General features: G+C 42.2%; 1 protein-coding gene across 2 annotated transcripts in view; it reads left to right on the forward strand.

Annotated features, from left to right (window-relative positions):
- The window catches only part of SCN4A (sodium voltage-gated channel alpha subunit 4), a 140,942-nt gene extending 115,674 nt beyond the window's left edge, over nucleotides 1-25,268 (forward strand). Inside the window, exons 18-28 of one of the 2 annotated variants that reach the window (XM_040331479.1) lie at nucleotides 2,761-2,915; nucleotides 4,805-4,978; nucleotides 5,950-6,072; nucleotides 8,545-8,823; nucleotides 8,988-9,041; nucleotides 10,704-10,841; nucleotides 12,805-12,909; nucleotides 13,032-13,302; nucleotides 18,717-19,861; nucleotides 21,379-21,417; nucleotides 24,779-25,268. In XM_040331479.1, the coding sequence (XP_040187413.1) occupies nucleotides 2,761-2,915; nucleotides 4,805-4,978; nucleotides 5,950-6,072; nucleotides 8,545-8,823; nucleotides 8,988-9,041; nucleotides 10,704-10,841; nucleotides 12,805-12,909; nucleotides 13,032-13,302; nucleotides 18,717-19,861; nucleotides 21,379-21,381 (2,447 nt within the window). In that variant the 3' untranslated portion in view covers nucleotides 21,382-21,417; nucleotides 24,779-25,268. Of the gene's footprint in view, nucleotides 1-2,760; nucleotides 2,916-4,804; nucleotides 4,979-5,949; nucleotides 6,073-8,544; nucleotides 8,824-8,987; nucleotides 9,042-10,703; nucleotides 10,842-12,804; nucleotides 12,910-13,031; nucleotides 13,303-18,716; nucleotides 20,364-21,378; nucleotides 21,418-24,778 lie in introns of those variants that run through there. The other variant, XM_040331478.1, reaches the window with a different exon arrangement.
- The last annotated feature ends 2,555 nt before the right edge of the window (nucleotides 25,269-27,823 follow it).

Below are 27,823 nucleotides of genomic sequence, written 5' to 3' on the forward strand. Positions count from 1 at the left end.
GGGAGGTGGGTGGGTGTAAGGGGGAGTGAAATTCCTCTTTACGTTTAAGAACTTTAACAAGGCTCTTTTGTACTGTTAAGACTTTTGTTGTTCTATGCCAAAATGGTAATCTTACTATAATTTAAAGACACATCAACACTGGATAAAAAGTCAAAAAGTCACCATTGTTAATCTAAAAGAGCTTACCCCTCATAGGTCCCTTGCACATGGGGCTTCTAACACCTGTGAATCCCATCTGAACATTTTAGGGTGCCCAGGCGGCACAGTTGCAGCGTTCGGCCCTGTCAATATCTTAGGTAGGCCTAATACATTGCAGCTGTACCGTGTGGTAGTGTGGTACTTGTGTATAGGAGCCCCATGCAATCAGTACGAATGCCCAGCGCTCCCAACCCGCTCCAAATATGCTGCATGCAGGACTTTTTGTACTATCCTACAAGTGCACCGCTCCAGTGTGAAAAGACACACTGCAAAAAAGCCTCAGTGTCAAAGTAGCCTAAGATGGGAGGCACAGGTACTAGACACCCTGAGCCAGATTCAGATAGGTCAGCGGATCTTTAGATCCGCGTAACCTATCTGATTTACGTTACGCCACCGCAAGTTTTTGAGGCAAGTGCTTTATTCGGAAAGCACTTGCCTCTAAAGTTGCGGCGGTGTATCGTAAATCCCCCGGCGGAATTCAAATTCCGCGGCTAGGGGGCGTGTAAGATTTAAATCAGGCGCGTCCCCGCGCCGAACGAACGGCGCATGCGCCGTCCGCTAAATTTCCCAGCGTGCATTGCTCCAAATGACGTCGCTAGGACGTCATTGGTTTTGACGTGAACGTAAATTACGTCCATCCGTATTCGCGAACGACGTAAAAAAAATCTAAATTCGACCCGGGAACGACGGCCATACTTAACATAGGATACGCCGCATATAGCAGGGGTAACTATTCACCGTAAAAAGCCGAATGCAAACGGCGTAAAAAAAAAAATGCGACGGGTGGTCGTTCGTTTCTGAATCGGCGTAACTCCTCATTTGCATATTCCTCGCGTATACAAATGGAAGCGCCACCTAGCGGCCAGCGTGAGATTGCAGCCTAAGATCCGACGGTGTAAGTCACTTACACCTGTCGGATATTAGGGAGATCTATGCGGAACCTGATTCTATGAATCAGGCGCATAGATCCGACCGACGGAACTCAGAGATACGACGGCGTATCAGGAGATACGCCCTTGTATCTCTATCTGAATCTGCCCCCCTGTGTGCAACCAGCCAAAGTTTCAAAAAATATGGGGAACGTGGTCAACAAGCTGTCTTGAATTTTGTGGAGCTCTCTTGGATTTAATATCTGTTCCATGCTTGTAATGTAGAAGAGGAAGGTGCAAGTGAATGCAGTGAATAAATTCAAATTGAAGCATGTTGCTTCAATCTATAGACCAGCCATTCTGGTCCTGGGATAACGTCCACTTTTATTCCATAGTGGTGCTTTGCATATGCTGAATGTACAATATAACACAAGTTATACAATATCTCGTATTTTGCTGCAGATAAGCCGGTAAAGGTGTTTAAATACGCATCAGTAAACTTGTGAACATTATCTCTTGAAAAAAGAGAAGAGAAACTAACAAACCTGCACCTTTTTTTCTTCAACTTTTTTTTATAATTCAAAAGAGTTCACAGAACTGTAAAGCATGTTTCTCTTGGGACTTGTAGTTTTTGAATAATGTACCTGTATGTTTGATAGCATATCAAGACGAGATCTATTGCACAATAACTAAAAATTGTTGATGAAATGTATAGATGGTGATTTCTTGTTAAAACTGAACTCCAGGAAAATGACTCAATGCAAAGATGGAATACATATGAGTGGGAGGCTTATTATGTGCCAAAGGATTTGTATTTCTGTTAATTTAGTCCTGGGATTTACATCTCTGCCATACAGCACCGCCATGACTGGTAGAAAACGGAATGTTTCTCTCCTGCAATTAAAGGGTTAATTTAACTTTTACAGAAAGATTGTAAAAGTGAACTAACAGCAGACCCCCGATACCCGTTGTATTTACTTATGGAGTTGCCGAGCTGTCAGCAACTGCTCCAGCGGTCCAGGGATATGAAATCCCCACTGTCCTCCCTCTTCTCCATTAGGGCTTCCAGGGCAGACCAGATGGATTCTGATTGGTCAGTGCCATCACATCTCAGGTCCTCCCCCAATTCATGAATGGGCTGCGAAAAGAAGAAGCAGTTGGCAGATGCACTAAATTGCAAGGTCTGCATAATATATGAATCGTTGCTTTATCACCTAGGAAGGGCCTGACATGCAATGTTTCACTTCGGCCCTTTTCTCATGGACGTTCTGATCGGGTCCACCTGTCAGTTTTTCAGGTGGACAAAATTGAAACCGCCATTTTTCTCTATGGAGCGGCAGATGTCAGCAGACATGTGTCCGCTGACACCAGTCATTATACGATCCGCTAAAAACAGATGGGTGGGGATCCGTCCCTCATCCGCCCAGCGGATAGGTTGACAGTCGGATGGAAACAGACAGGTGATCCGTTTCTATCCCACTGCCCCATAGGGAACAGTGGGCTGTGTATCAGTCAGCGAAATGGACAAAGACCTGTCATCCAAATGCTCATATGCTGCCGGTGTCCGCCCCATGTGAAAGGGCCCGGATAGTGGCCCCTCTAACACAAGAGATGTGAATTGTATTGTATTTGAACTGACCACCTTTAAAATGCATTCTTTTCTTGTTTATGTATTTATTTTCATAAATAACAGCTTGTGTGAAAAGATGTCCATGTCTGTACGTTGATATCAAAACGGAAAAAGGGAAACTTTGGTGGAACATTCGGAAAACCTGCTTCAAGATTGTTGAGCACAACTGGTTTGAAACATTTATCATCTTCATGATCCTGCTCAGCAGTGGAGCTCTGGTAAATGAAAAGCTGCATGCAACTGGTCTATTTCTAAACACAAAAGACTGTGGATCATAAGACATGTACTAACCTCATACCTCCCAACGAGACAGAAAAGAGTATCACCCTTTACCATAACTTTGATCATCTAGACAATACATTTATCAGCAGAAGATTCATTAAAGGGGTAGTTCACCCTAAAAACTACTTTTTCTTATTCCACTGCCCCCCCACATTACAATCCGATTAAGGCTCTTATTATTTTTTTCATGCTGTACATACCTTAGTACAGCATATTCACCCGTGCATCCGGGTTGCGAGTCCCGCGGGAGTGGGCATTCCTCACATGCTGTTGATTGACGTTTTGCCCAAAAACAAGCTCCCCCCATCGCGTAAGCCGCGTCACGATTGGCGAAAGGAGCCGAACGGCGATGCACATGCGCAGTATAGCGCCGACTCGCCGTTCGGCTCCTTTCGCCAACCGTGACGTGGCTTACGCGACGGGGGGAGCTTGTTTTTGGGCAAAACGTCAATCACACGCATGTTAGGAACGCCCACTCCCGCGGGACTCGCAACCCGGATGCACGGGTGAATATGCTGTACTAAGGTATGTACAGCATGAAAAAAATAAGAGCCTTAATCGGATTGTAATGTGGGGGGGCAGTGGAATAAGAAAAAGTAGTTTTTAGGGTGAACCACCCCTTTAATAATGTGATAAATGCCGTCAACTCCTGGCACTTTTTAAATAGTCCCCCATTAAGTCCCCTTTCACACTTATACGACTTGTCTCACGATTTTGGACTGAAAAATCGTATGACAAGTCATTCTCCATGATTTCCAATGACTACCATTCATACTGGCACGACTTTAAGTTGTGCCTACTTCAAAGTAGTCCTTGCACTACTTTGGTCCGATTTTGATGCCACTTACACAGGCATTCATTGAAATTGCGGTAAAATCGCGGCCGCAAAATTGCGCGACTTTGAAGTCGTACAAGTGTGAAAGGGGGCTAAGGGTTTAAATAAAGAAGGCTCTAATTGGCTTCAAAAAAGGGTTTGCTCAGGGTGCAGAACACTACACCCTAAGCCCATCCCATATTAGCCAAAAATAATATTCGCTAGTGTCTTCCTGCTTCTCCTCCTGGCCAATCAGGAAGTGGGTCCTGGGACCTGATTGGCCATGGAATCTTAGGACCTACTTCCTGTTTGACCAGGAGAAGCCACGCCTTCCCAGCTCCATAGAACTCGCACTGGGCACTGTCCTAGCAGAGCCCATAGCTCCAACAAGCAGGTCTTCCCAGCCAGAAGCACAGGCAAGGAGTGGAGGGATGCAGAGATTGCCAGTGCAGGGAGCAGTGTGAGTACCGAGGTCGGCATGTGCAGGAGGGGGGGTATGAAGTTGGCGATATGTGCGAGTGAAGGGGGTAGGTTTGTTGGCCACCCCTCCCCAAAATATTGAGCACCAGCCACCACTGGTTGCAAGTGTAGAAAATGTTTATCTTATCTGTTGCCTTGAATACATTCCATTAATTATTGTCACAGTTTGGTGAAGGGAACACTTCCTACATGACTCTATCTGTCATGGAAGTTTCTTTGAAAACGGGTCAACCCTAACCTGTCGTGAATGAATATGTTTTTGTAAGGCAATTAAACATGATCTATTCTCTCCTCTTCTCAGCTAGACTAATCTATTTTCAGTTAGATTTTACAGAACTTGATAGAGCTCCAGATACCTTTATGAACAAGCAAGCACTAATACCAAACTAGAACGTAGAATTTGTCATTTACAGCATATTCACAGTTTATTTATGTTGTACATCTAAACCCAATTGAGAGAAAAAAAATATTTAAAAGGGAAAAATTTGTAATAATCACTTTCAATTTCCATTGATGTGTTTTCCTTCTTAGGCGTTCGAGGACATCTACATTGAGCAGAGGAAGGTTATAAAGACTATACTAGAATATGCTGATAAAGTTTTCTCGTATGCCTTTGTGATTGAGATGTTGTTAAAGTGGACAGCTTATGGCTTCAAGATTTATTTCACTAACGCTTGGTGCTGGCTGGATTTCCTTATTGTTGATGTAAGTATATTACTTAGAATCAGTTTGTGGAAGGTTGTGTGTTTGATTCTGGGGCTATGCTAAAGTTTTATAGCTGAATTGACTTGATCTTGTGGACGTCGGAATTATTTTAAGTGTATTATTATTTTGAGAATAATTTGGTTATTATTAAGAATATTATGGTTCTATTTTCTAAACCATCAAAAATATTTAGGTTTATAAATATTAATATGTAATATATGGATTACAATTTAGAAAGAGAATGTGCATTCTGTATTAAAGCGGAGGTTCACCCTAAAACAATTATATACCGTTACATCCAGCATACTGCTGACATCTACAGTATGCTGGTATTTATTTTTTCTGCTGTACATACCTTCTTATAGTTATTTTCACCCGGCTTCCGGGTTCTCACTGCCCCGGGGAGTAGGCGTTCCTATTAAGATGCGTAGATGATTGACGTGCGGGTAAGGCGCGTCACGCGTTCCGAAAATAGACGAACTGGGACTCGGCTTTATACGGCGCCTGCGCAGTCAGCGCTACACGGCAGGCGCCGTATAGCGCCGAGTCCTAGTTCGTCTATCTACGCCTGTTCATAGGAACGCCTACTCGGGGCCGGGTGAAAAGAACTATAAGACGGTAAGTACAGCGAAAAAAAAAAAATACCAGCATACTGTAGATGTCAGCAGTATGCTGGATCTAATGGTATATAGATGATTTTTAGGGTGAACCTCCGCTTTAAAAAATAAATCTGCTAATAGTTCTATTTTAACCTGTTTTTCCTGGGAGCTGGATAACTTATATTTTATTGGAAATGTCAAGCTCTACTGGTGGGATTTTTAAAGAGACTGTGGTAGTCTACAATGTTCTCTAAGGTTAAAAATTAACAGGAAAGTCCATTCTAAAAAAAAAAATTGTGTTGACATGTTCTATGAAATGACTCCTTTTTCTGTCATGAATATAGTGAGTAATTAATATTTTACTATTTAAAGGTGTCTTTGATCAGTTTAACTGCTAACTGGATGGGTTACTCAGAACTCGGAGCCATCAAATCTTTGAGAACCTTGAGAGCCCTCCGACCTCTAAGAGCATTATCAAGATTTGAAGGCATGAGGGTGAGTAAATATTTTTATGCCCTGATTTCTTTACAGAATTTCTGAAAATACAGTGTAGATGATTGTATTGCAGTTTTAGTCCATTTAAAGCTGGCTATAAATCAACTATGAATCACATGAGTCAACCTAACTGCATATATAGAATGGTTTGTTTAAGTAGAGTTATTACTATATCGTTTTGGGAGAGCTAAAGGAGATCGTAAAATCAGATTGCAACATGTGTGGCCAGGTTATGGGATTAGCGTAGTTTTAAACACTTTTGGCTTTGTTAAAGTGACCCTTTGGGGAAGATCCACGTAGCGCGGCGCATTCCTCCGTCTGGCGTAGCGTATCTCTGATACACTACGCCGCCGTAACTTACAGCTTTTTTTTTGTATCCTCAAAGAATTTGCGCCGTAAGTTACGGCGGCGTAGTGTAACTTTGGCGGCGTAAGGGCGTGCAATTCAAATGGATGTGATGGGGGGCGTGTTTTATGTAAATTCGTCTTGACCCGACGTAATTGACGTTTTTTTTCAACTGCACATGCGCCGTCCGTGGGGGTATCCCAGTGCGCATGCTCAAAATTAAACTGGAACAAGCCAATGCTTACGACGGTGACGTCATTCTACGCAAAGCCCTATTCGCGAACTACTTACGCAAACGACGTAACATTTTCAAAATTCGACGCGGGAATGACGGCCATACTTAACATAGGATACGCCTCAAATAGCAGGGGTAACTATACGCCGAAAAAAGCCTTACGGAAACGACGTAAAAAAATGCGCCGGGCCGACGTACGTTCGTGGATCGCCATATCTAGCTAATTTGCATACTCGACCTGGAATTTGACGGAAACGCCTCCTAGCGGCCAGCGTAAATATGCACCTACGATCCGATGGCGTACTAAGACGTACGCCTGTCGGATCGAGCCCAGATTCAGTCGTATCTTGTTTTGTGGATACAAAACACAGATACGACGGGGCATTTTAAAAATTACGCGGCGTATCCATATATACGCCGGCGTAATTCGTTTGTGGATCTGGCCCTTTATATACACATTTATTCCAAAGAAAACATAGCAAGGCTGTTTATACAGTAAATGTACAGTATATACAGTATTTGCTTGGTTCACTATTGGCTATTAAGAATTGTCAGGAAGATATAAAAAGTGGTGCCAGAATACCAGGTTTTTTACACTTTGTTTTGTATTCTTGCATACAGTTTACTAGAAGCCATAAAGAAACGACAATATTAGATGCTGGTTGCCTTAAAGTGGATGTAAACCCACTCTCATCCTTTCTAAACTACTGCCATAGTGCTGATCTATAAGGATATAGATGCCTCCTGCATGTATCCTTACCTGTCAAATGTCTCCCATCTGTCTGTTATAAGAACCGAAAAACTGCAGATTCTGGGGGTGGATGTGTTGTCTGGAGCTCTGTGGGTGGAGTCGTGATGTCAGTAGACTCCCTGCCCACCTCTACACTCCCCTTGTCAACATGCATTTTGTCCTTTGTATTACTTACACTGAATTCTGCTATGATCACTAACATCCAGTCAAAATCCAGAAAAGTAACCACATGACTTCAGAAAAGGAGTGGGGGTGGGAATTAAAAAATAATGCCTGTCTCCAGGCTAGTGCATGAGATATGTAAATAACCTGTCACTCACAGCAAGGGGGCGGAATGGACCAAGGTTTTTCTCTGTTAGTCCGTTTTATCTCATTGAACAATAAAAGAGGATTGCTCAGAGCTGGATTAACTCTTTGCGGCAAGACTGGGCACAGATGATAGAAAATATTTTCCTCTACATTGTGACAGCAAAAAAAAAAATTGGGTTTACATCCACTATAAAATGAGCATTAGGCTAAATGAAAAAATAAATAAATACCTTCATCCACAATCGACCTGGATAAAGGAATCCTCTCTTCTGGGATATTGTTTTTAGACTGTGTTGTGAGAATACATTGATTTTCCAACAAGTCTGTTGGACAGAAGACGATCGTTTAGGCACAGCCACAGATGGATCACAATTTGGCCGATCGCTGCTGAATCATGTTCCATTCTGCTAACCTGTTAGGCCTCGTACACACGACCGGATCTGTCCGTTGGGATTTATCCGCGGATCAGTTCCAGCAGACAAATCCGGTCGTGTGTACGGCCTAGCGGACATTTTTTCGCGGCCACGTCACCGCGTATGTTTTCCGCGGGGATTTTGATCTGATGGTGTGTACAGCCATCAGATCAAAATCGGGAGCAGAAATGTCCGCTGGAAACGGTCCGGCAGACCGTTTCCAACGGATATCCTCTCGTGTGTACAGGGCCTTACTTATCCTGTGCAAGCCCTTTATTTGTGCAGATTATACAATATCGTATATCAAAGTATTATAAAAGTACTGTCATAGTAACACATAGCCCTGCTAAGTATTTTAGTTGAATTGGAAACTGAGCTTTTGGAAGCAGATTAATTTTGAAGGGTTTACTGTTTTTAAGGTGGTGGTAAATGCACTGCTGGGAGCCATCCCTTCCATCATGAACGTACTGCTGGTTTGTCTAATCTTCTGGCTCATCTTCAGTATCATGGGAGTCAACATGTTCGCTGGTAAATTCTATCGATGTATCAACACAACAACGTCCGAGTTATTTGACCTCTCCGTGGTAAATAATCGCTCAGAATGCTTCGGTTTAAACAACACAGAAGAAGTGCGATGGGTTAATGTCAAAGTGAATTTTGACAATGTTGGTCTGGGATACCTTTCGCTTCTACAAGTGGTAAGGAAATCACTGAGATGGTATGATGTGCATGAGTAGCATGGACAATATATCACTTCTGTCATCTATGGCATGGGAATGAGAGAACAGAGCGATGGAAAATATCAACGTAAGCACTACATCCGCTTTGAAATTCAGTATCAAATTATTTCTGCTCTCTGTAGGCCACCTTCAAAGGCTGGATGGATATCATGTATGCAGCTGTGGATTCCAGAAATGTAAGTAAACTCAGAAGGGCGCAAAACGTCATAAACTGGACCTGTCCTCTACACAAAAGAAGTGACTGTCCTATCTGTATGGGTGCATGTACAGTTTAGGAATTTTTATTCAATAGGACAAGTCAAAACAAAAAGTAAAATACATTTAAATTGTTTTATATATGCCACAAGGAAACTGTCAGTATACACTGGGCCAGATTCTCGTAGACTGGCTTAAAAATGAGGCGGCGTAACGTATCTCATTTACGTTACGCCGCAGCAAGTTTTACGGGCAAGTGCTTGATTCACAAAGTTGCGGCGGCGTAGCGTAAATCCTCCGGCGCAAGCCCGCCTAATTCAAATGATCCGGGTAGGGGGCGTGGATCATTTAAATTAGGCGCGTTCCCGCGCCGAACATACTGCGCATGCGCCGTCCCTAAAATTTCCCGACGTGCATTGCGCTAAATGACGTCGCAAGGACGTCATTGGTTTCGACGTTAACATAAATGGCGTCCAGCCCTATTCAGAGACGACTTACGCAAACAACGTAAATTTTTAAATTTTGACGCGGGAACGACGGCTATACTTAACATTGGTTGCCCCTCATATAGCAGGGGCAACTTTACGCGTCGCAAATCGTACATAAACGTTGTATCTTCACTGCGTCGGCCAGTCGTATGTTCGGGAATTCGCTCAAAATTTATAGCGTTTACAAAATAGGGGATAGTTTTATTGCATTTTTATTAATCTTTTTTTTTTACTACTAATTGCAGCGATCAGGGATTTTTTTCGTGACTGCGACATTATGGCGGACACATCGGACAATTTTGACACATTTTTGGGACCATTGTCATTTTCACAGCAAAAAGTGCTATAAAAATGCACTGATTACTGTGAAAAATGACAATTGCAGTTTAGGAGTTAACCACTAGGGGGCACTGTAGGGGGTAAGTGTGACCTCATATGTGTTTTTAACTGTAGGGGGGCGGGGCTGGACGTGTGACGTCAGTGATTGTCTTTCTCTATATCAGGGAACAGACGATCACTGCCACAATGAAGAACAGGGAAGGTGTGTTTACACACACCTCTCCCTGTTCTTCAGCTCTGCTGACTGATTGCGGGACACCGGCGGCGATTTGGGTCCGCGGGCACGGTCACGGAGCTTCGCGACCCCACGGCTGGGCTTAAAGAGACACGTACAGGTATGTGATTGTGCCCAGCCGTCCTTAAGTGGTTAACCACCTGAAGGTTTTACCCCCTTCATGACCAGGAAATGTTTTGCTATTCAGCACTGCGCTAATTTAATTGGCAATTGCGTCATCATGCAACCTTGTACGCAAATTCAATTTATATCCTTTTAGAGCTTTTGGTGGTAATCAATTTGATTACCACTGGGTTCTTTATTTTTTAAACGAATAAAAAAAATAAACGCAAATTTTTAAAAGAAAAAAAAATAATATTTTCTACTTTCTGTTCTAAAACATATCCAATAAAAAAAAATCTAATTGCCTCATAAATTTAGGCCAAAATGTACTCTGCTACAGGTACAGGTGTGTGTGTGTGTATATATATAAAATATGTGGAACCATTATCTGATGAGTATTGTGAGGAGCTGAATGTAACTCACCTTTAGTAGTGGTGCAGGAATAGGCACTGTCATAACTGAACATTCCTGTTTTGCAGGTTGAAGAACAACCTCAGTATGAAATAAATCTGTACATGTATCTATACTTTGTAATATTCATCATTTTTGGAGCTTTCTTCACTCTGAACCTTTTCATTGGTGTCATCATTGACAACTTCAACCAACAGAAGAAAAAGATAAGTATTGGGTAGATTGGTCTTATATATAGGTCATGGATATCGTACTATAGCTGACTACCTGGGTCCATTGTAGCAGATATATAATGTACATACAGTGTGTGTGTGTATATATATATATGTGTACACACACTTTTTTTCCAAACATTTAACTGTCGGCAAAAGAATGTGCTTGTTGAACGTAGTATGAAGCTTGAATACAAAGTAATGTATCAACAATGCTGTGAATATTTTTCAAAGAAGAATACTATCCAATTGGGATTTTGTTGTTTTGTGCGACACGAGGCACAGGCTGTGATCCCTTGCTGGATTCCCAGTGCTTTCCAGATTGGGAGATCTTTCCCAGTCCACAGCACCGTTGTGATTATATATTGAAATGCAAAAGGTTTTTTTTCACTTCTGGACAGAGTATGAGTGAGCAGTGTGAGGGCTTTCACACTGGAGCAGTGCGCTGGCAGGACGGTAAAAAAAAGTCCTGCTAGCCGCATCTTTGAGGTGCTGTAGGAGCGGTGAATACTGCTGAACCGCTGCAGGGCAATTTTAACCCCTTTTTGTCCGCTAGCAGGGGTTAAAAGCGCCCCCCTAGTGGCCAAATAGCAGTGCGAAAACGACGGTAAAGTGCCGCTAAAAATAGCGGTGCTTTACTGCCGATGCCCCCACCGCCCCAGTGTGAAAGGGCTCTTACAATAGTGCAGGGGGTGGGGGAGATCTGTCGCCAAGCCCTGGCAGATACCCCTTTTGGGTAGATTTTGTCTTTAGAGGTAATACTTTTTTTGGAAGGCTGCTATGCTACTACTTATTCTATAAATGCTAGTAGTTTCCTGGCTTTCTAATTGGTACTTTGATTTATTGACCTGAAACAACAATGTAGATAAAGGGGCAGATCCACAAAAGTATTATGCCGGCGTATCTCTTGATACGCCGCATAATTTAAAATTTTGCGCGTCGTATCTTTGTTTTGTATCTTCAAAACAAGATACGACGGCATCTCGGCTAGATCCGACAGGCGTACGTCTTAGTACGCCGTCGGATCTAAGCTGCAATTTTTCAGCGGCCGCTAGGTGGCGTTTCCGTCGAATTCCGCGTCGAGTATGCAAATTAGCTAGTTACGGCGATCCACGAACGTACGTCCGGCGCATTTTTTATTGTTGTTTGCGTTCGGCTTTTTCCGGCGTATAGTTAAACCTGCTATTATGAGGCGTACTCAATGTTAAGTATGGCCGGCGTTCCCGCCTCGCATTTTGAATTTTTTACGTTGGTTGCGTAAGTCCTTCGCGAATAGGGATTTGCGTAGAATGACGTCACCGTCGTGAGCATTGGCTTGTTCTGGGTTAATTTCGAGCATGCGCACTGGGATACCCCCACGGACGGCACATGCACAGTTAAAAAAAAACGCTGTTTACATCGGGTCACAACGCATTTACATAAAACACGCCCCCATCACAGAGATTTGAATGGTGCGCCCCTTACGCCGCCAAAGATACACTACGCCACCGTAACTTACGGCGCAAATTCTTTGAGTTACAGCGGCGTAGTGTATCTTAGATACGCTGCGCCTGGCGGAATATTATGCGAAGGTACGTGGATCTGCCCCCAATACTTCAGACTTTACGCTAATTTTCCTGATCTGCATACTTGTTTCAGGCCAATATCTAACACATTATTGCAGTCAAGGTAATGACCAGGCAACTAGCATTATCAGGAGGTCCGCAGCGGCAACCAACAAGTTTGTCCTAGAAATACAGTTTATAATCTTGTGCAGAAGCAGTTGACATCTGTGTTAATTTTAGCCAGTCTGTATTACCCGATGGCAACAAATCAGATTCCACTTTTGCTGTTCAGTAGTGCAAGTGGGGGGGGGAGGAATTTGGTTGTAGTGGGGTAGTATAAGTTATCTGCAATCACTCTTCTGATGGTTTCTAACAATGAAACTGCAAATAACAAATCTGATTTTCTCTTATACTTTGGAGGAAAAGATATATTCATGACAGAAGAACAAAAAAAATACTACAATGCTATGAAGAAACTGGGATCGAAGAAACCGGTAAAACCAATTCCTAGACCAGAGGTAAAGTATAGTGATCCCTACAAACTAAAGTCTGTTCTCCTAACTATTTCAATTCTAAATTTATCTTTCAAAGTTGAATTTTTCTTCACGTCATACTCTGTCTTATTATTGGTCTTCTGCAGAACCCAGTCCAAGGAGTGGTGTTTGATTTCATCTCCAGACAAGCCTTTGACATTTTCATCATGATTCTGATTTGCCTTAACATGGTGACAATGATGGTAGAGACGGATGACCAGAGTGAAGAGAAAGTCAATATACTTTTCAAAATCAATTTGGTCTTCATTGTCATCTTCACGACGGAATGTGTCCTTAAAATGTTTGCACTCAGACAGTACTTCTTCACCATTGGGTGGAATATTTTTGATTTTGTAGTGGTCATTCTTTCTATTGCTGGTAAGTCTTTGCTACCTATTGCTAACATTCTGTAGATACCTTTTGTTCATCACTTGATTACAATCATCAACATTATTAACCTGATCCCAACCTCCTGTGTGCTCATGTAACTGATCCAGTGTGTTTAATTGCAGGTCACTGAAAGAAACCTTAACCACTTAACGCCCGCCGCACGCCTATTTACGTCCACAGAATGGCACGTACAGGCAGAAGGACGTATATATACGTCCTTGCCTTCTAGCGGGTGGGGGGCGATCGGGACCCCCCCCCGCTGCGTGCAGCGGGCGGCTTACCTCAGGGAGCGATCCGGGACGACGGCGCGGCTATTCGTTTATAGCCGCTCCGTCGCGATCGCTCCCGGAGCTGAAGAACGGGGAGAGCCGTATGTAAACACGGCTTCCCCGTGCTTCACTGTGGCGGCGTATCGATCGAGTGATCCCTTTTATAGGGAGACTCGATCGATGACGTTCAGGCCTACAGCCACACCCCCCTACAGTTGTAAACGCACACTAGGTGAACCCTAACTCCTACAGCGCCCCCTGTGGTTAACTCCCAAATTGCAACTGTCATTTTCACAATAAACAATGCAATTTAAATGCATTTTTTGCTGTGAAAATGACAATGGTCCCAAAAATGTGTCAAAATTGTCCGAAGTGTCCGCCATAATGTCGCAGTCACGAAAAAAAATCGCTGATCGCCGCCAATAGTAGTAAAAAAAAAAAAAATTAATAAAAATGCAATAAAACTATCTCCTATTTTGTAAACGCTAAAAATTTTGCGCAAACCAATCGATAAACACTTATTGCGATTTTTTTTTACCAAAGATAGGTAGAAGAATACGTATCGGCCTAAACTGAGGAAAAAAAAATTTTTTATATATGTTTTTGGGGGATATTTATTATAGCAAAAAGTAAAAAATATTGCATTTTTTTCAAAATTGTCGCTCTATTTTTGTTTAAAGCGCAAAAAATAAAAACCGCAGAGGTGATCAAATACCACCAAAAGAAAGCTCTATTTGTGGGGAAAAAAGGACGCCAATTTTGTTTGGGAGCCACGTCGCACGACCGCGCAATTGTCTGTTAAAGCGACGCAGTGCCGAATCGCAAAACCTGGCCTGGGCATTTAGCTGCCTAAAGGTCCGGGGCTTAAGTTGTTAAAGGGGTTGTAAAGCTTCATGTTTTTTCACCTTAAAAGGGTTGTAAAGGTTTGTTTTTTATTTTCTAAATAGGTTCCTTTAAGCTAGTGCATTGTTGGTTCCCTTGCCTTTTCCTTCAATTTCCCTTCTAAATGTTTTTTTTTTCTTTGTCCGAATTTCTCACTTCCTGTTCCTCCATCATCCGAGCCGTTCTGGCTGGGGGTTAGTCAGCGTGCTCGCCCCCTCCCTTGGGACAACATCCCTGCGGGGAGAACCAACAATACACTAGCTTAACCACTTCCCTACAGGGCATTTTCACCCCCTTCCTGCCCAGACCAATTTTTAGTTTTCAGCTAAATGACAATTGCGCGGTTATGCAACACTGTACCCAAATGAAATCTTTATGTTTCCCCCCCCCCCCCCCACAAATAGAGCTTTCGTTTGGTGGCATTTGATCATCTCTGCGGTTTTTATTTTTTACGCTATAAACAAAAGAAGAGCATATTTTTTACTTTTTGATTTAATAATTATCAATTAAAAAAAAAACTTTTTTCCTCAGTTTAGACTGATACGTATTCTTCTACATATTTTTGGTAAAAAAACAATCGCAAAAAGCGTATATTGATTGGTTTGCACAAAAGTTATAGTGTCTACAAAATAGGGGATAGATTTATGGCATTTTTATTTATTATTTTTTTTTTTACTAGTAATGGCGGCGATCTGCGATTTTTATTGTGACCGTGACATTGCGGCGGACACATCGGACACTTTTGACAAATGTTTTGGACCATTCACATTTATACAGCGATTGGTGCTATAAAACTGCACTGATTACTGTGTAAATGTGACTGTCAGGGAAGAGGTTAACACTAGGGGGCGCTGAAGGGGTTAATATGTTCCCTGGGAGTGATTCTAACTGTAGGGGGAGGAGACCGATCTGTGTTCCTCTGTATTGGGAACACACATTGGTCTCCTCACCTCTGACAGGAGGTGGATCTGTGCGTTTACACACACAGATCCAGACTCCTGCCGTGATTACCGGCAATCGCAGGTGCCCGGCGGACATCGCAACTGCCAGGCATGCGCACTGGTTCGGAAGATTTACCGCGGGTGCGGGCGCCCCCTAGCGGCCGTGATGCAAAGAACGTCATATTATTATGGCTCGGTAGGGAACTGGTTAAAGGAACCTATTTAGAAAATAAAAAACAAACCTTTACAACCCCTTTAACCAAAATCTTTTTATGCCTAGGTTCACACCTACATGTAGGTTGTGGTTTATGTGTTTTCCTGGTGTGTTTTGCATATTTTGACACACTTTTTAATGCGCTTTGTGCTTTTGGGAGGTGTCTGTTGTCATGCGGCAGAATCCAGCAAAAAACGCAGCAGAAAGGCATCAACAATGCAAGCACTGCATTTTTGATGCATTTCCATTGAAGTCCATGGAACCAAAAAATGCAACCTGCTGTGGAAAAAAAAAAAAAACTCCCCGACTAGGGCTGCCACCGATCTGGGATTCACCCGGACAGTTCAAGTTAGGAATCATGCATCCAGGTTTCAGACTGCCTGAAACCCGGACACATTATTCAGACCAGACTATGGCTTCTGGATACACCTGAATGAGAGGTGCTGACTGCCAAGGGATGAGTGAGATCACAATTCATCCCTGTATGTGACTGATGTCTCCCTCCTTCTTTCCCCTGCCTCTGAGTGAGTGCACTAAGTGCCGCTAAAGTGTTCGGGTTTGACTTGAAGAAAAGGTGGCAACCCTATCCCTTTCCAAAAAACATAACGGCTGAAAATGCACGGATGTAAATGTTACCCATAGGCAATCATGTTAAATGGACTGTAGTACGTTTCTGCAAAACTGAAAATGAATAGGCGTGAACCTAGCCTTAAAGGGGTTGTAAAGGTTTGTTTTTATTTTCTAAATAGGTTCCTTTAAGCTAGTGCATTGTTGGTTCACTTACCTTTTCCTTCCATTTCTCTTCTAAATAATTTTGTTCTCTGTCTGAATTTCTCACTTCCTGTTCCTCCTTAGTAAGCTGTTCTGGCTGACTAACCCCCATAGATGATGGGGCCAAGCTTACTGATGATAAACAGGAAGTGAGAAATTCAGACAAAGAAAAAAAACACTTAGAAGGGAAATCAAAAAAAATGGTAAGTGAACCAACAATGCACTAGCTTAAAGGGTTTGTAAAGGAATTTTCTTTTTTTTATCTTAATAGCTTCCTTTACCTTAATGCAGTGCTGTTTTCATGTCCTCATTGTTTGTTTTTGCTCTCAAGTTGCTGTAATTCTTCTCTGATCTCCACACTTCCTGGTTGTCTGTTTCCTGATAACCACAGTACTGGGAGCTTTCTCTCTGTGGTCACTAATCAAGGAGGTGTGATTACTGTGTGTCTAAAACCCCTCAGCACCAATCAGTTTCGTTTTCCAAACCATCACTGCCCTGTATTGGCTCTGTACAGCAGAGAAGCAGGAAACAACATGCAAAAACGAGGAACCTATTTAAAAAATAAAAAATAACCTTTACAATCCCTTTAACGATGGGGACATATGATAGAAAAAAAGTAAAATGAAAGTGATTTAATTTTTAATTTTTTTTAACAAACTTGATATACTTGCCTGCTCTGTGCAATGGTTTTGCAGAGAGCAGCTCCGATCTTCCTCTGCTAACGTGCGCTGGTGCTCCCGGCTCCTCCTGCCTTCCAAGCACCCCCTAGCAAGCTGCTTGGGGTACTTATGCAGGCTCGCTCCTGAGCCCCGCTGCCTGCATCCATAGACACAGACAGAGAGGGGCTTTGTCCCATCCCCTCTGTAAGATTTGACTGACAGAATCGGGAGCCAATGGCTCCCGCTTCTCACTTGAATTAGTGAAAACTCGTGCCAAGGTGAAAAACATGTAAGGAATAAAAATTAAATAGTAATTACTAGACGTGCAGCAGCTGTACACAAGGTGCTATTCACTTGAATCAATATAAAAATGTATTACAGCGCTTGCAACCGTACTCGTGCACTGTATAACAATTGTAACAAAGATAAAAATTGATGTATAAACAACGATATAAATGAATATTGCAAAATGTCCCAATAAAAAGTGCTCTTGTGCTCCAAGCCTTTGATAAGTGCAACGTGCTCCAAACTTCCACTCTGTGATGTGACTCACTCCCCTTCAGTGTCCTCACTCACCAGATCAATGAGACCCCCATCGTTTCAGTCTAGGGGTAAAAAAAAAGGCAAAGATCCAGCAGTGACTGATGTCTTGAAACAGTCCACAAAAGCTATCCGCCAGCATTGTAGTTAGTATATGGAAAGAAAGGGATCTGATAGTGAAGAGTACTGCAACATGACCATTTATTGCACAGAAGATGGTTCTATATACAAAATAGCAAAGTAAAGTCCTCCTACAAGGCGTCATCAAGGACCTCATTTCCAGTTAGGTAACCCGAGTTTAAATACACAGAGGGAGTCACTAATATATAAATCTATTATGATAAACACCCATTTATTTAAAAAATACTTTTATGTATAGAAAATGTTAGGTGAAATTATAATCCAAATAAAAAAATAACATCAAAAATGAAGAAAAATGAAAGAATATGTAAAAAAAAAGAAAATCAGTATGTCTTCTGAGGAGGAAGAAAGAGGAGAGAGCCGCTGCTCTCGTGCACAGCGCTGAATTGAAATCAGTCTCAGGTAAGTATAAAGGGAGGCTGAAATCCTGGAATCAGGAGCTTTGTTACCATAATGCAGGGAATGGATTAAGGTAAAAGAAAAAACCTTGAGGCTTTAGAACCAACCACTTTAAACCAAATATGAGTAAACATAGGAGAATAATGTCACTCTATACAAATGATTGTATAATATTGCTACATAAACATAGGAAGGCGCCTTTATGTTTTTTTAAATGAGTTTAAAAAAAGTGTTTATTAACCTCTGTAACTGTATGCACCACAAAGCAATTCAATCTCAAACTTCATGACAGATGCTCTCCCAGCAGTGACACGGCAGCTCAGCTAGGGTTAGCATCTGTGCTTCTGCAGTGAATTTTAAGATTGAATTGCTTTGTGGTGCTTACAGTTACAAGGGTTAATGAACACGTTTTTAAGGGTTGCAACAGGATTGTGTTTCTACCATATAGGAGAATATCGTAGCTCTAAGCAATGTTTAGCTCCTGCATCCTCTTGTAATATGTGAACAAACCCTGTGCCATTTCTATTATTCAGATATTTGACAGTTGTGTAAAGAAAAAGTAACAAGCAATGCTTTTTTCCCCCAGGTATTGTCCTATCAGATCTGATTGCAGAGTACTTTGTTTCCCCAACATTGTTCAGAGTTATCCGACTGGCCAGAATTGGAAGGGTTCTCCGGCTTATTAAAAGCGCCAAAGGCATCCGAACCTTGTTGTTTGCCTTGATGATGTCTCTCCCAGCCCTCTTCAACATTGGGCTGCTGCTGTTCTTAGTCATGTTTATCTACTCCATATTTGGGATGTCCAACTTTGCTTATGTAAAGAAGGAATCTGGCGTTGATGATATATTTAATTTCGAGACATTTGGCAATAGTATAATTTGCTTGTTCCAGATAACTACCTCAGCTGGATGGGATGGACTTTTGAATCCAATTCTTAATAGTGGTCCCCCTGACTGTGATCCTCATATGGAGAATCCTGGGACCGCGGTGGTTGGTAACTGCGGCAACCCCTCCATGGGCATTGTATTCTTCTGCAGCTATATCATCGTTTCATTTTTGATTGTGGTCAATATGTACATCGCGATCATCTTGGAGAATTTTAACGTGGCCACAGAAGAAAGCAGTGAACCTCTATGTGAAGACGATTTTGAGATGTTCTATGAAACTTGGGAGAAGTTTGATCCCGGTGCAACACAGTTTGTTGAATACAGTCGGATGTCAGACTTTGTTGATACCCTACAAGAACCTTTACGAATCCCCAAACCCAACAAGATTAAATTGGTCACACTGGACTTGCCCATGGTAACTGGAGAGAAGATTCACTGCTTAGATATTTTGTTTGCACTTACTAAAGAAGTCTTAGGGGACTCTGGAGAGATGGATGCCCTAAAAGCCTCAATGGAAGAAAAGTTTATGGCTGCAAACCCCTCCAAAGTTTCTTACGAACCCATTACCACCACATTAAAAAGAAAGCAAGAGGAAGTCTGTGCCATCAAAATCCAGAGGGCTTTCAGAAGGCACCTCCTCAAACGCTCTGTGAAACAGGCTTCCTATGTCTACCGCCATAGCCAAGATCTTGACTCCGTCGTCCAGGATGCTCCAGAGAAAGAAGGACTAGTGGCAGAAAGAATAAACTCTGCATATGGCCAATATCTAGATGAAGGAACTAATGGAAGCGCAGTTCCACAATTACGATCTACAAACAGATATTCACGTAGCAGTGGAGATGATGTAAGGGAATCCTGCGTTTAGCGGGAAATTCACAAACGGCAAAATTAGAGATGAATGTTATAAATTACTAAAGTGATTCAGAGATCTGGTAGTGTCATTAGAGGGCCTCGGAGACTGATATCTGCTACAGTCTTATCTCTGAGTAAAAAGCTTCCCCTACTAACAGTAATTAGAGGGGCGTAGCTTCAAGGTGAAGAGACCTAATCTAATAATGCTTTTATTTTTAAAAGCTCAGACTTAGAAAGGAGGTTTTACAAGTGATATTTCTTTTACAATTGTTCTGTGAATTCTACAATTGTTCAGTGAATTCTACAATTGTTCAGTGAATTCACTATGTGAATGCATTGAAGTGGTTGTAAACCCTCACATATAACCAATGAAGTGACTGGCCTCAGGTGATACACTGAGATGAAAAAAATCCTCCTAGATAAGTTGTAACTGTTTATCTGCAGTCTTCTTTTCTCTACATCTGTTAAAGTCCAGGATTTAGATGCTTGTCTGAACGGTCAGAGAAAAAAGGGGATGGAGAGCTGAAATCACACACAGCACAGCTCAGTGAGGAGAGCTGATTGGAGGGAAGATGCACAACCCTCCTCACGTAGCACAGAGGAACAGAGCTGAAGCTGTCAATCAGCTGGAGGTCCCTGCCCTGACACCATTTTTCTTTTGGTGTCAGGAAAACTTAGTGATTCATGCTGATAGCAGAGGAACAAGACAGAAATGACACTAAGGCTGCATTCACACCTGAGTGTAGCGTTTTGCCGCGATACTTGCAGCGTTTTTGCAGCGATTTGTCGCAGCGTTTTTTAGTTTTTTTACCGTGATTTTGGACAGGTCTAGGGTCACCAATGTTAAAAACAGAAAAACGCCCAAATACGCTCAATTTGAGCGACAAAAAAGGGTCCAGAACTTGTTTGAGCTTCAGGCGTTCGGCGTCAGGCGTTTTGGAGTGGAGATGTGAACCATCTCCATTGAGAATAATGGATTTTTTCCCCTCTAGCGTTTTGGAGCTTCAGGCGACAAAACGCTCAGGTGTGAATGCAGCCTTAGTGCTCCTGAGATAGGTAAGGTACACAATATAGAGGGATATGTTTTTGTTCATACTTCATGTGTGAGGTTTACAACTACTTTAAGTCTATGATTTTGTCTTAAGAAAAAGAGCCGCAAATAATATTGCATGCACAGCAAATACTGTTTGTGTAAAAATGCCTAAACTATTCTGCACAAGGAACTTTTATTTTTATTTAAAATGTATATTTATTGATCTGTGTGACCATCGCCTCACTTTCACCAGTACAACGCCCCCTGCAGGGAAACCAGCTGGCAAATTCCTTAATTTTCACTGGGGTTTATAAATAACATCAAAAATAGCATCTACTGTTCATACAGCACATGCTGACTTGTGTTTTGGCCCACAGTACTTGGCAGCTTATGAATAAAACAAACTGTATCGATAAAGGAAACACCTTACTTTGCATCGCTGAGCCTGTGTCTTCTCCTTTTTTCCATCCTTACAGTAATTAGCCCTCAAGGTGGTATCATGCTGTGGAAACAATGTGAGTTCTCAGCGCATGACTTGGTATTAAGGCCTGTTGTTGTTGTTGTTTGTGTTGGGATTTCTTTGGAAACCAAACAAAGCTCCCTCATCCTCTGGTTTCTATAAGAAATGTGGTATTGTGATCTGCTGATACAGAGCTGCTTTCTGGACAGATATGGCTTCTTGTTTGAAGATCTCACTTGCATGGCTGGAAAACGTGAGACTATTAAAGTATAACTAATGGCAAGACTTTATTTATAGATTTGAATAGAGTGGTGAGAGGGTTAGAACCAATAGGGTTTTCTTGCTGTGCCGCCATCAGGGAGATGTACTGAAATTGTCCGGGAAGTGAGAGGAAATCGCACTCAACTATTACTGTATATGTCCATCCATATTAGAGAGATTCACCCTCTCTAACTGTTCTGATCAACAAAGTGTCACCGGGAATAAACGCAAGTATACATTAGAAATTCTGACCTTCCACCAGAACAGAAACAGAAGGGGAAATCTTCCAATGGAGAGTTTCATTTCTGTGACAACCGTCACAGAAATGGAGATCCTCTAACTTTCTGTTGAGTCTACAGGAAATGAAATCTCTGTAAGAAGATCCACAGATGGCAAAAACAAAAAATAACAGTTTTATCCCTCCATTAATATATTCAAAATGAAAAGAAAATGCTTTGGCACTAGATATACTTGCCGATCACCCCATAGCAGATTTACTGCTACAGGGCGGCTGTGCACCCATTGGCACCCACCGAGCCTGTGTAAGAGACCCAGGATGGAGATGTAAACAAGGCAGAGCTCCATTATGATGGGAGGAAAGTGATGGGGTTTTCTTTCCCTGCAAAGAAGGGAACAAAATCCATCACTTCCCTTAGTAAAAACACCAAACACAGAACACGAAAACACTGGCCAGGCACACATTTAACTCTTTAATTGCCCTAGATGTTTAACCCTGTCCCAGCAAGTGTCATTAGTACAGTGACAGTGCATATTTTTAGGACTGATCATAGTATTAGTGTCACTGGTTCTCACAAAGTGTCAGTTAGGGCCCTTTCACACTGGTGCGTTTTTCCTGCGTTTTCGCGGTAAAAATAGCGCTATTAAAACGCCCATAAAACGCTCCCCATGCCCCCTCCATTGAAATTAATTAAAAACCGCTGTAAAAATGCGGTAAAAACGGAGCGTTAAAATTGCGGTAAAACACCACGATTTTACCGCGTTTTTAATTCATTTCAATGGAGAGGGGCATGGGGAGCGTTTTAATAACGCTATTTTACCGCAAAAAACGCTGCAAAAACGCACCAGTGTGAAAGGGCCCTAAGTGTCAGAATGTCTGCTGCAATCCCGCAGTCCTGCTATAAATTGTGGATCACTGCCATTACATAAAATAAACAAAAATTCCAGTATATATAATATAGTTGTACTGTAGATGCTATAAAGTAATCAATATACCCTTATTGGGATTTTTTTTTATCAAATTTGTAGCACAGTACATATTGACCTAAATTTATGAAGACATATTTTTTTTTTTATGTATTGGATGTGTTTTTGTTTTTCAAAATTGTTGGTCTTTTTTGCTTATGAAGCAAAAAATGTAAATAAATGCAGTGGTGATCAAATACCACCAAAAGAAAGCTCTATTAGTGGGGAAAGATCGACAAATGTGATGTGGGAACATGGTTGCATGACCGTGCAATTGTTAGTTAAGATTGCCATATTGCAAAAAATGGCCTGATCATGAAGGGGGGGGGGGGGGGGGGGGAGTGGAAATCTTCCGGAGGTCAAGTGGGTAATATCAGTGTGGAATTTTGACCTTATTTTTTGAAACGGCAGTAGAGTTCAATTCTGGTTATTAGCATAATTAGGATACCCACATGGTAGATCTGCAGAGCTACAGTGTACACAAAAATATCAATATCTGCTAAAATAGAGACACTAACATGCTTGTGAAGGGGCTTTGTGAACCAGCCCCGAAGAGTTCAGTAATGTCTCTGGAAACAATAACAGGCAGGTTGTTTCTTAACCACTTAAGGACCGCCTCCTGCACATATACGTCGGCAGAATGGCACATCTACGTACAGGTACATCCTGTACTAGTACCCAGCCGTGGGTCGCGGGCGCGCTCCCGCGACCCGGTCCAAAGCTCCGTGACCGCGGGACCCGATCGGCGCTGTAGTCCCGCGATCCCCGGAGCTGAAGAATGGGGAGAGCCGTGTGTAAACACACCTTCCCCGTTTTTCACTGTGGCGGCTGCATCGATCGTGTGATCCCTTTTATAGGGGGACACAATCGATGACGTCACTCCTACAGCCACACCCCCCTACAGTTGTAAACACACTTCAGGGAACACATAACCCCAACAGCGCCCCCTGTGGTTAACTCCCAAACTGCAACTGTCATTTTCACAATAAACAATGCAATTTAAATGCATTTTTTGCTGTGAAAATGACAATGGTCCCAAAAATGTGTCAAAATTGTCCGAAGTGTCCGCCATAATTTCGCAGTCACGAAAAAAAATTGCTGATCGCCGCCATTAGTAGTAAAAAAAAAATAATAAAAATGCAATAAAACTATCCCCTATTTTGTAAATGCTAAAAATTTTGCGCAAACCAACCGATAAGCGCTTATACCAAAAATAGGTAGAAGAATACATATCAGCCTAAACTGAGGAAAAACATTTTTTTATATATTTTTGGGGGATATTTATTATAGCAAAAAGTAAAAAATATTGAATTTTTTTCAAAATTGTCGCTCTATTTTTGTTTATAGCGCAAAAAATAAAAACCGCAGAGGTGATCAAATACCACCAAAAGAAAGCTCTATTTATGGGAAAAAAAGGATGCCAATTTTGTTTGAAAGCCACGTCGCATGACCGCGCAATTGTCAGTTAAAGCGACGCAGTGCCGAATCGCAAAAAGAGGGCAAGGTCCTTTAGCTGCCTTTTGGTCCGGGTCTTAAGTGGTTAAGCTGTTAAAAAGAGAAATGATATGGTGTAACCAGTAGCATCTAGTTTGACTGTACAGGAGTCCATTCAGTGTAAGAACAAGTCTGATTGGTTAGTATGGATTATATTGCTTTAGCCTGTTGCTTTACTAAACATGTTTGTGGGTGTTATGTCCGACATTCATCAAATGCTTTGTGTGTCAAGACTTGTATGCTGTCCCACTGGCATGTCCTGCCAAAGCTCTTGGCTCTATGTGTGTTAGCTGGATGGGCTTGGACAGAAATTGCCAGCCAATGCCACAATACTGTGCATGACCGCCCCCCTCCCAAGCCCTTCGCCCTAAAGCTATATTAACAATGCCAACTGCTTGTAGGTTGCAGTATCACTGAAAGTCATTTTTCTGTCACTGTCCATTTCTTCCTTTTTCAAGTGCGGAATTTGAGAAGTGAAAAGATTGCCTTGTCTTTGGCACAGTTACCTGTGGAAGCTTGTCTCTCCTTGGTATCGAGGTCTGGTTACAAGTGCTGCTCGTGTTTCGTGCATGAGAAGGTGTCAAAGCATTGAGGGAAAATCTCCTCTAGGTTTCCAGAGTCCTGTCTTGAGTGATGAAGACGTAGTGTATAGTCTTACCCTCTTTGCTGAAACTTTGGCCACCCTACACAAGCACCCTACAAGAATAAAAAGACTTGATGCCCGTCAGTCTGCATACAGAATGCGATTGCTAAACAAAGGCTGACAGGTAGTATATGCACATCGTAATGCAAGATTCAGTATCACTTATGTCCTTAAAATGGAGTTTACAACAGTCTTATCTTTTTCTCATTCATTTTTGAGTTTTACTGTTTATCTTAATTTTGGTATCTGCTTAAACTGTGGAATTTTACACGGAATGGAGAAGTCCACCGAAAAAAAAAAAAAAAGAAGGAATTGTCAGAATAAGGTGAATGTAGATGTAAACTTACCTCTATCCCAAAACCCCTTCAATGAATCGCTATTCTGCCCCTCCATCTTCCTTGTCTGGTTATTAGATGTATAAAGTAGTACATAGAAATGCTCTGCAAATAGATGTTTGACAATCGAACCAATAAGAGCCAGGAAAGCTTAAAAACCACTCCATAGTAAGGTTCTGTAACCAAACACATAGGGGTTGATTAACTAAAGCAGGGGTCTCCAAACTGCGGCCCGAGGGCCAGATGTGGCCCTTTACTAGCCTTTATGCGCCCCGCGGGGCACTATTCCTCCAACTGATATGAGGCACTATTCCTTTCACTGACACCAACAAGGGGGCACTATTTCTTCTACTGATATCAATGATGGGATACTATTCTTCCTCCTACTGATAGGGGCCCTACTCCTCCTCCTCCTACTGACCACCAACCCTGAGGCCACATTTATTCTTACTGGTGCTGGGCCCGGGACATTTTCTGCACCCACTGGCTACAATACGGCCCCTTCTAAAGTCTGAAGGACAACAAAGTGGCCCTTTGTGTGAAAAGTTTGGAGACCCCTTAACTAAAGGAAAATAGACTATGCACTTTGCAAGTGCAGTTCAACTAATGTTCCCAAGAGCTTAGTGATTGTGGTGAAGCAACACTTTTACAAAGAATACCCAATCGGGTGCAAGGGGAAAAAAAAGAGCACTTTTACTTGCACTTACTCCTAGCTGTAGCAGGCTTCCTCAATCAGTGCGACCAATCCACTGTAGCTTCCTTTCTAAGGTGCCTTGGCCTGCAGTCATATTATGCTCACCCCTATCGCATACAATGCAGCGCTAATAGTCCTACATTGCACATGATGACAACAAAGACCGGAGCTTCAGGGAAAGGAGGAGAATGTTGGAGACAGTCAGAGCGAGGGGTCAGGTAAGTAATCATGTCCTAAACAAGCATTTAACCATTGCAGTGCAGGGGGGACCCACTTCAAAGTATGTTTTTCTCTCATTCTTAGAGTTCTGCTTTCAGCGGCTTATGGAAATCAGCAAACCTTCACCACATCCACACCACATTTCTGGGCACCAGTCCTCAGGAAGGATGTGCTGGAACTGGAGAGAGTCCAGAGAAGGGCAACAAAGCTAATAAAGGGTCTGGAGGATATCGGTTATGAGGAAAGTTTGCGAGCACTGAACTTTTTCTCTCTGTAGAAGAGACGCTTGAGAGGGCAAATGATTTCAATTTACAAATACCGTACTGGTGACCCGACAATAGGGATAAAGCTTTTCCGCAAAAGGGAATTTAATAAGACACGTGGTCATTCACTAAAATTAGAAGAAAAGCGGTTTAACCTTTAACCACATAGAGGGTTCTTTACAGTAAGAGCGGTTAGGATGTGGAATTCCCTTCCACAGGCGATGGCCTCAGCGGGAAGCATCGATAATTTAAAAAAACGATTAGATAAGCACCTGAACGACCACAACATACAGGCAGGGGCGGACTGACAACTCATGGGGCCCCCGGGCAATAGAAGATTATGGGGCCCCCGGGCTTACAGATGGCCACCATGCTAGGAGGCAGTGGAGAGGAGGGGCAGCTAAAAGCTCGAGATTTTCACATCAAAAGCATGTCGGTTTCGGACATATCAGGGACAGATGTAAAAAAAACACAATTTTTTACATACTGTCTCTGGTTTTACTTAGCCTGGCAACCCTGATGGGCCATCTATTGGCATGGGGCCCTCGGCAGTGCCCGAGTGCCTCAATGGCCAGTCCCCCCCTGCATACAGGGATATACAATGTAATACTGACATATAATCACACACATAGGTTGGACTCTATGGTCTTTTTTCAACCTTGCCTACTATGTATCATCCAATAAGCTCTGGGGAAAATGCGTGCAACTACACTTGAAAACTGTGCAGTCTATTTGCCTTTAGTAAATCAACCCTATACCCTTTATCTGCATTTTAGGTTGCATATGACAAAGGGGAAGAGCACTGTGATTTTTTATTTATTTTTTTCTGTATCCTTTACCATCCGATAGGTCACTAGGTTGAATCCAATGGCAAGTTCATGCTCACTATATTGTAATGTAGAATGTTTATAGGAATTTTCCCATTTAGAGGGATAAACACCAACAGCCCTTTCGATGGGCTTGGACCACAACTAAAAAAAAAAAACACAAAAAGGAAAGTGTTGGTATTATTAATCTAAATTACTCTACATTAAGGACTTCTCCTTAGATGGGATATTCCACACAGAAAGTCGGAAACCTATTTATTTATGCCACAATATCAATGTGTCGGCACCTCCCTGCTCGGACCTCTAACCAGCTGCTCAGCCTTTTCAGCATAACACAACTTTGGCTTAAGAGGAACAGCTGTCCACTGGGGTTCCAGGTAGCAAGATCCCTATTGGTCAACATTGTAGGGGGCTGCGCACTTTGAATATGAAAGATCTTTAAGCTCTAAAGCTGGACAGAGAAGAAGAATTGAAATATGAAATGGTAGTTTATACTGTGAACTGTTCTGACTATTTAGGTAA

The sequence above is a fragment of the Rana temporaria genome, chromosome 12, assembly GCF_905171775.1.
Source record: "Rana temporaria chromosome 12, aRanTem1.1, whole genome shotgun sequence".
Taxonomy (NCBI): domain Eukaryota; kingdom Metazoa; phylum Chordata; class Amphibia; order Anura; family Ranidae; genus Rana; species Rana temporaria.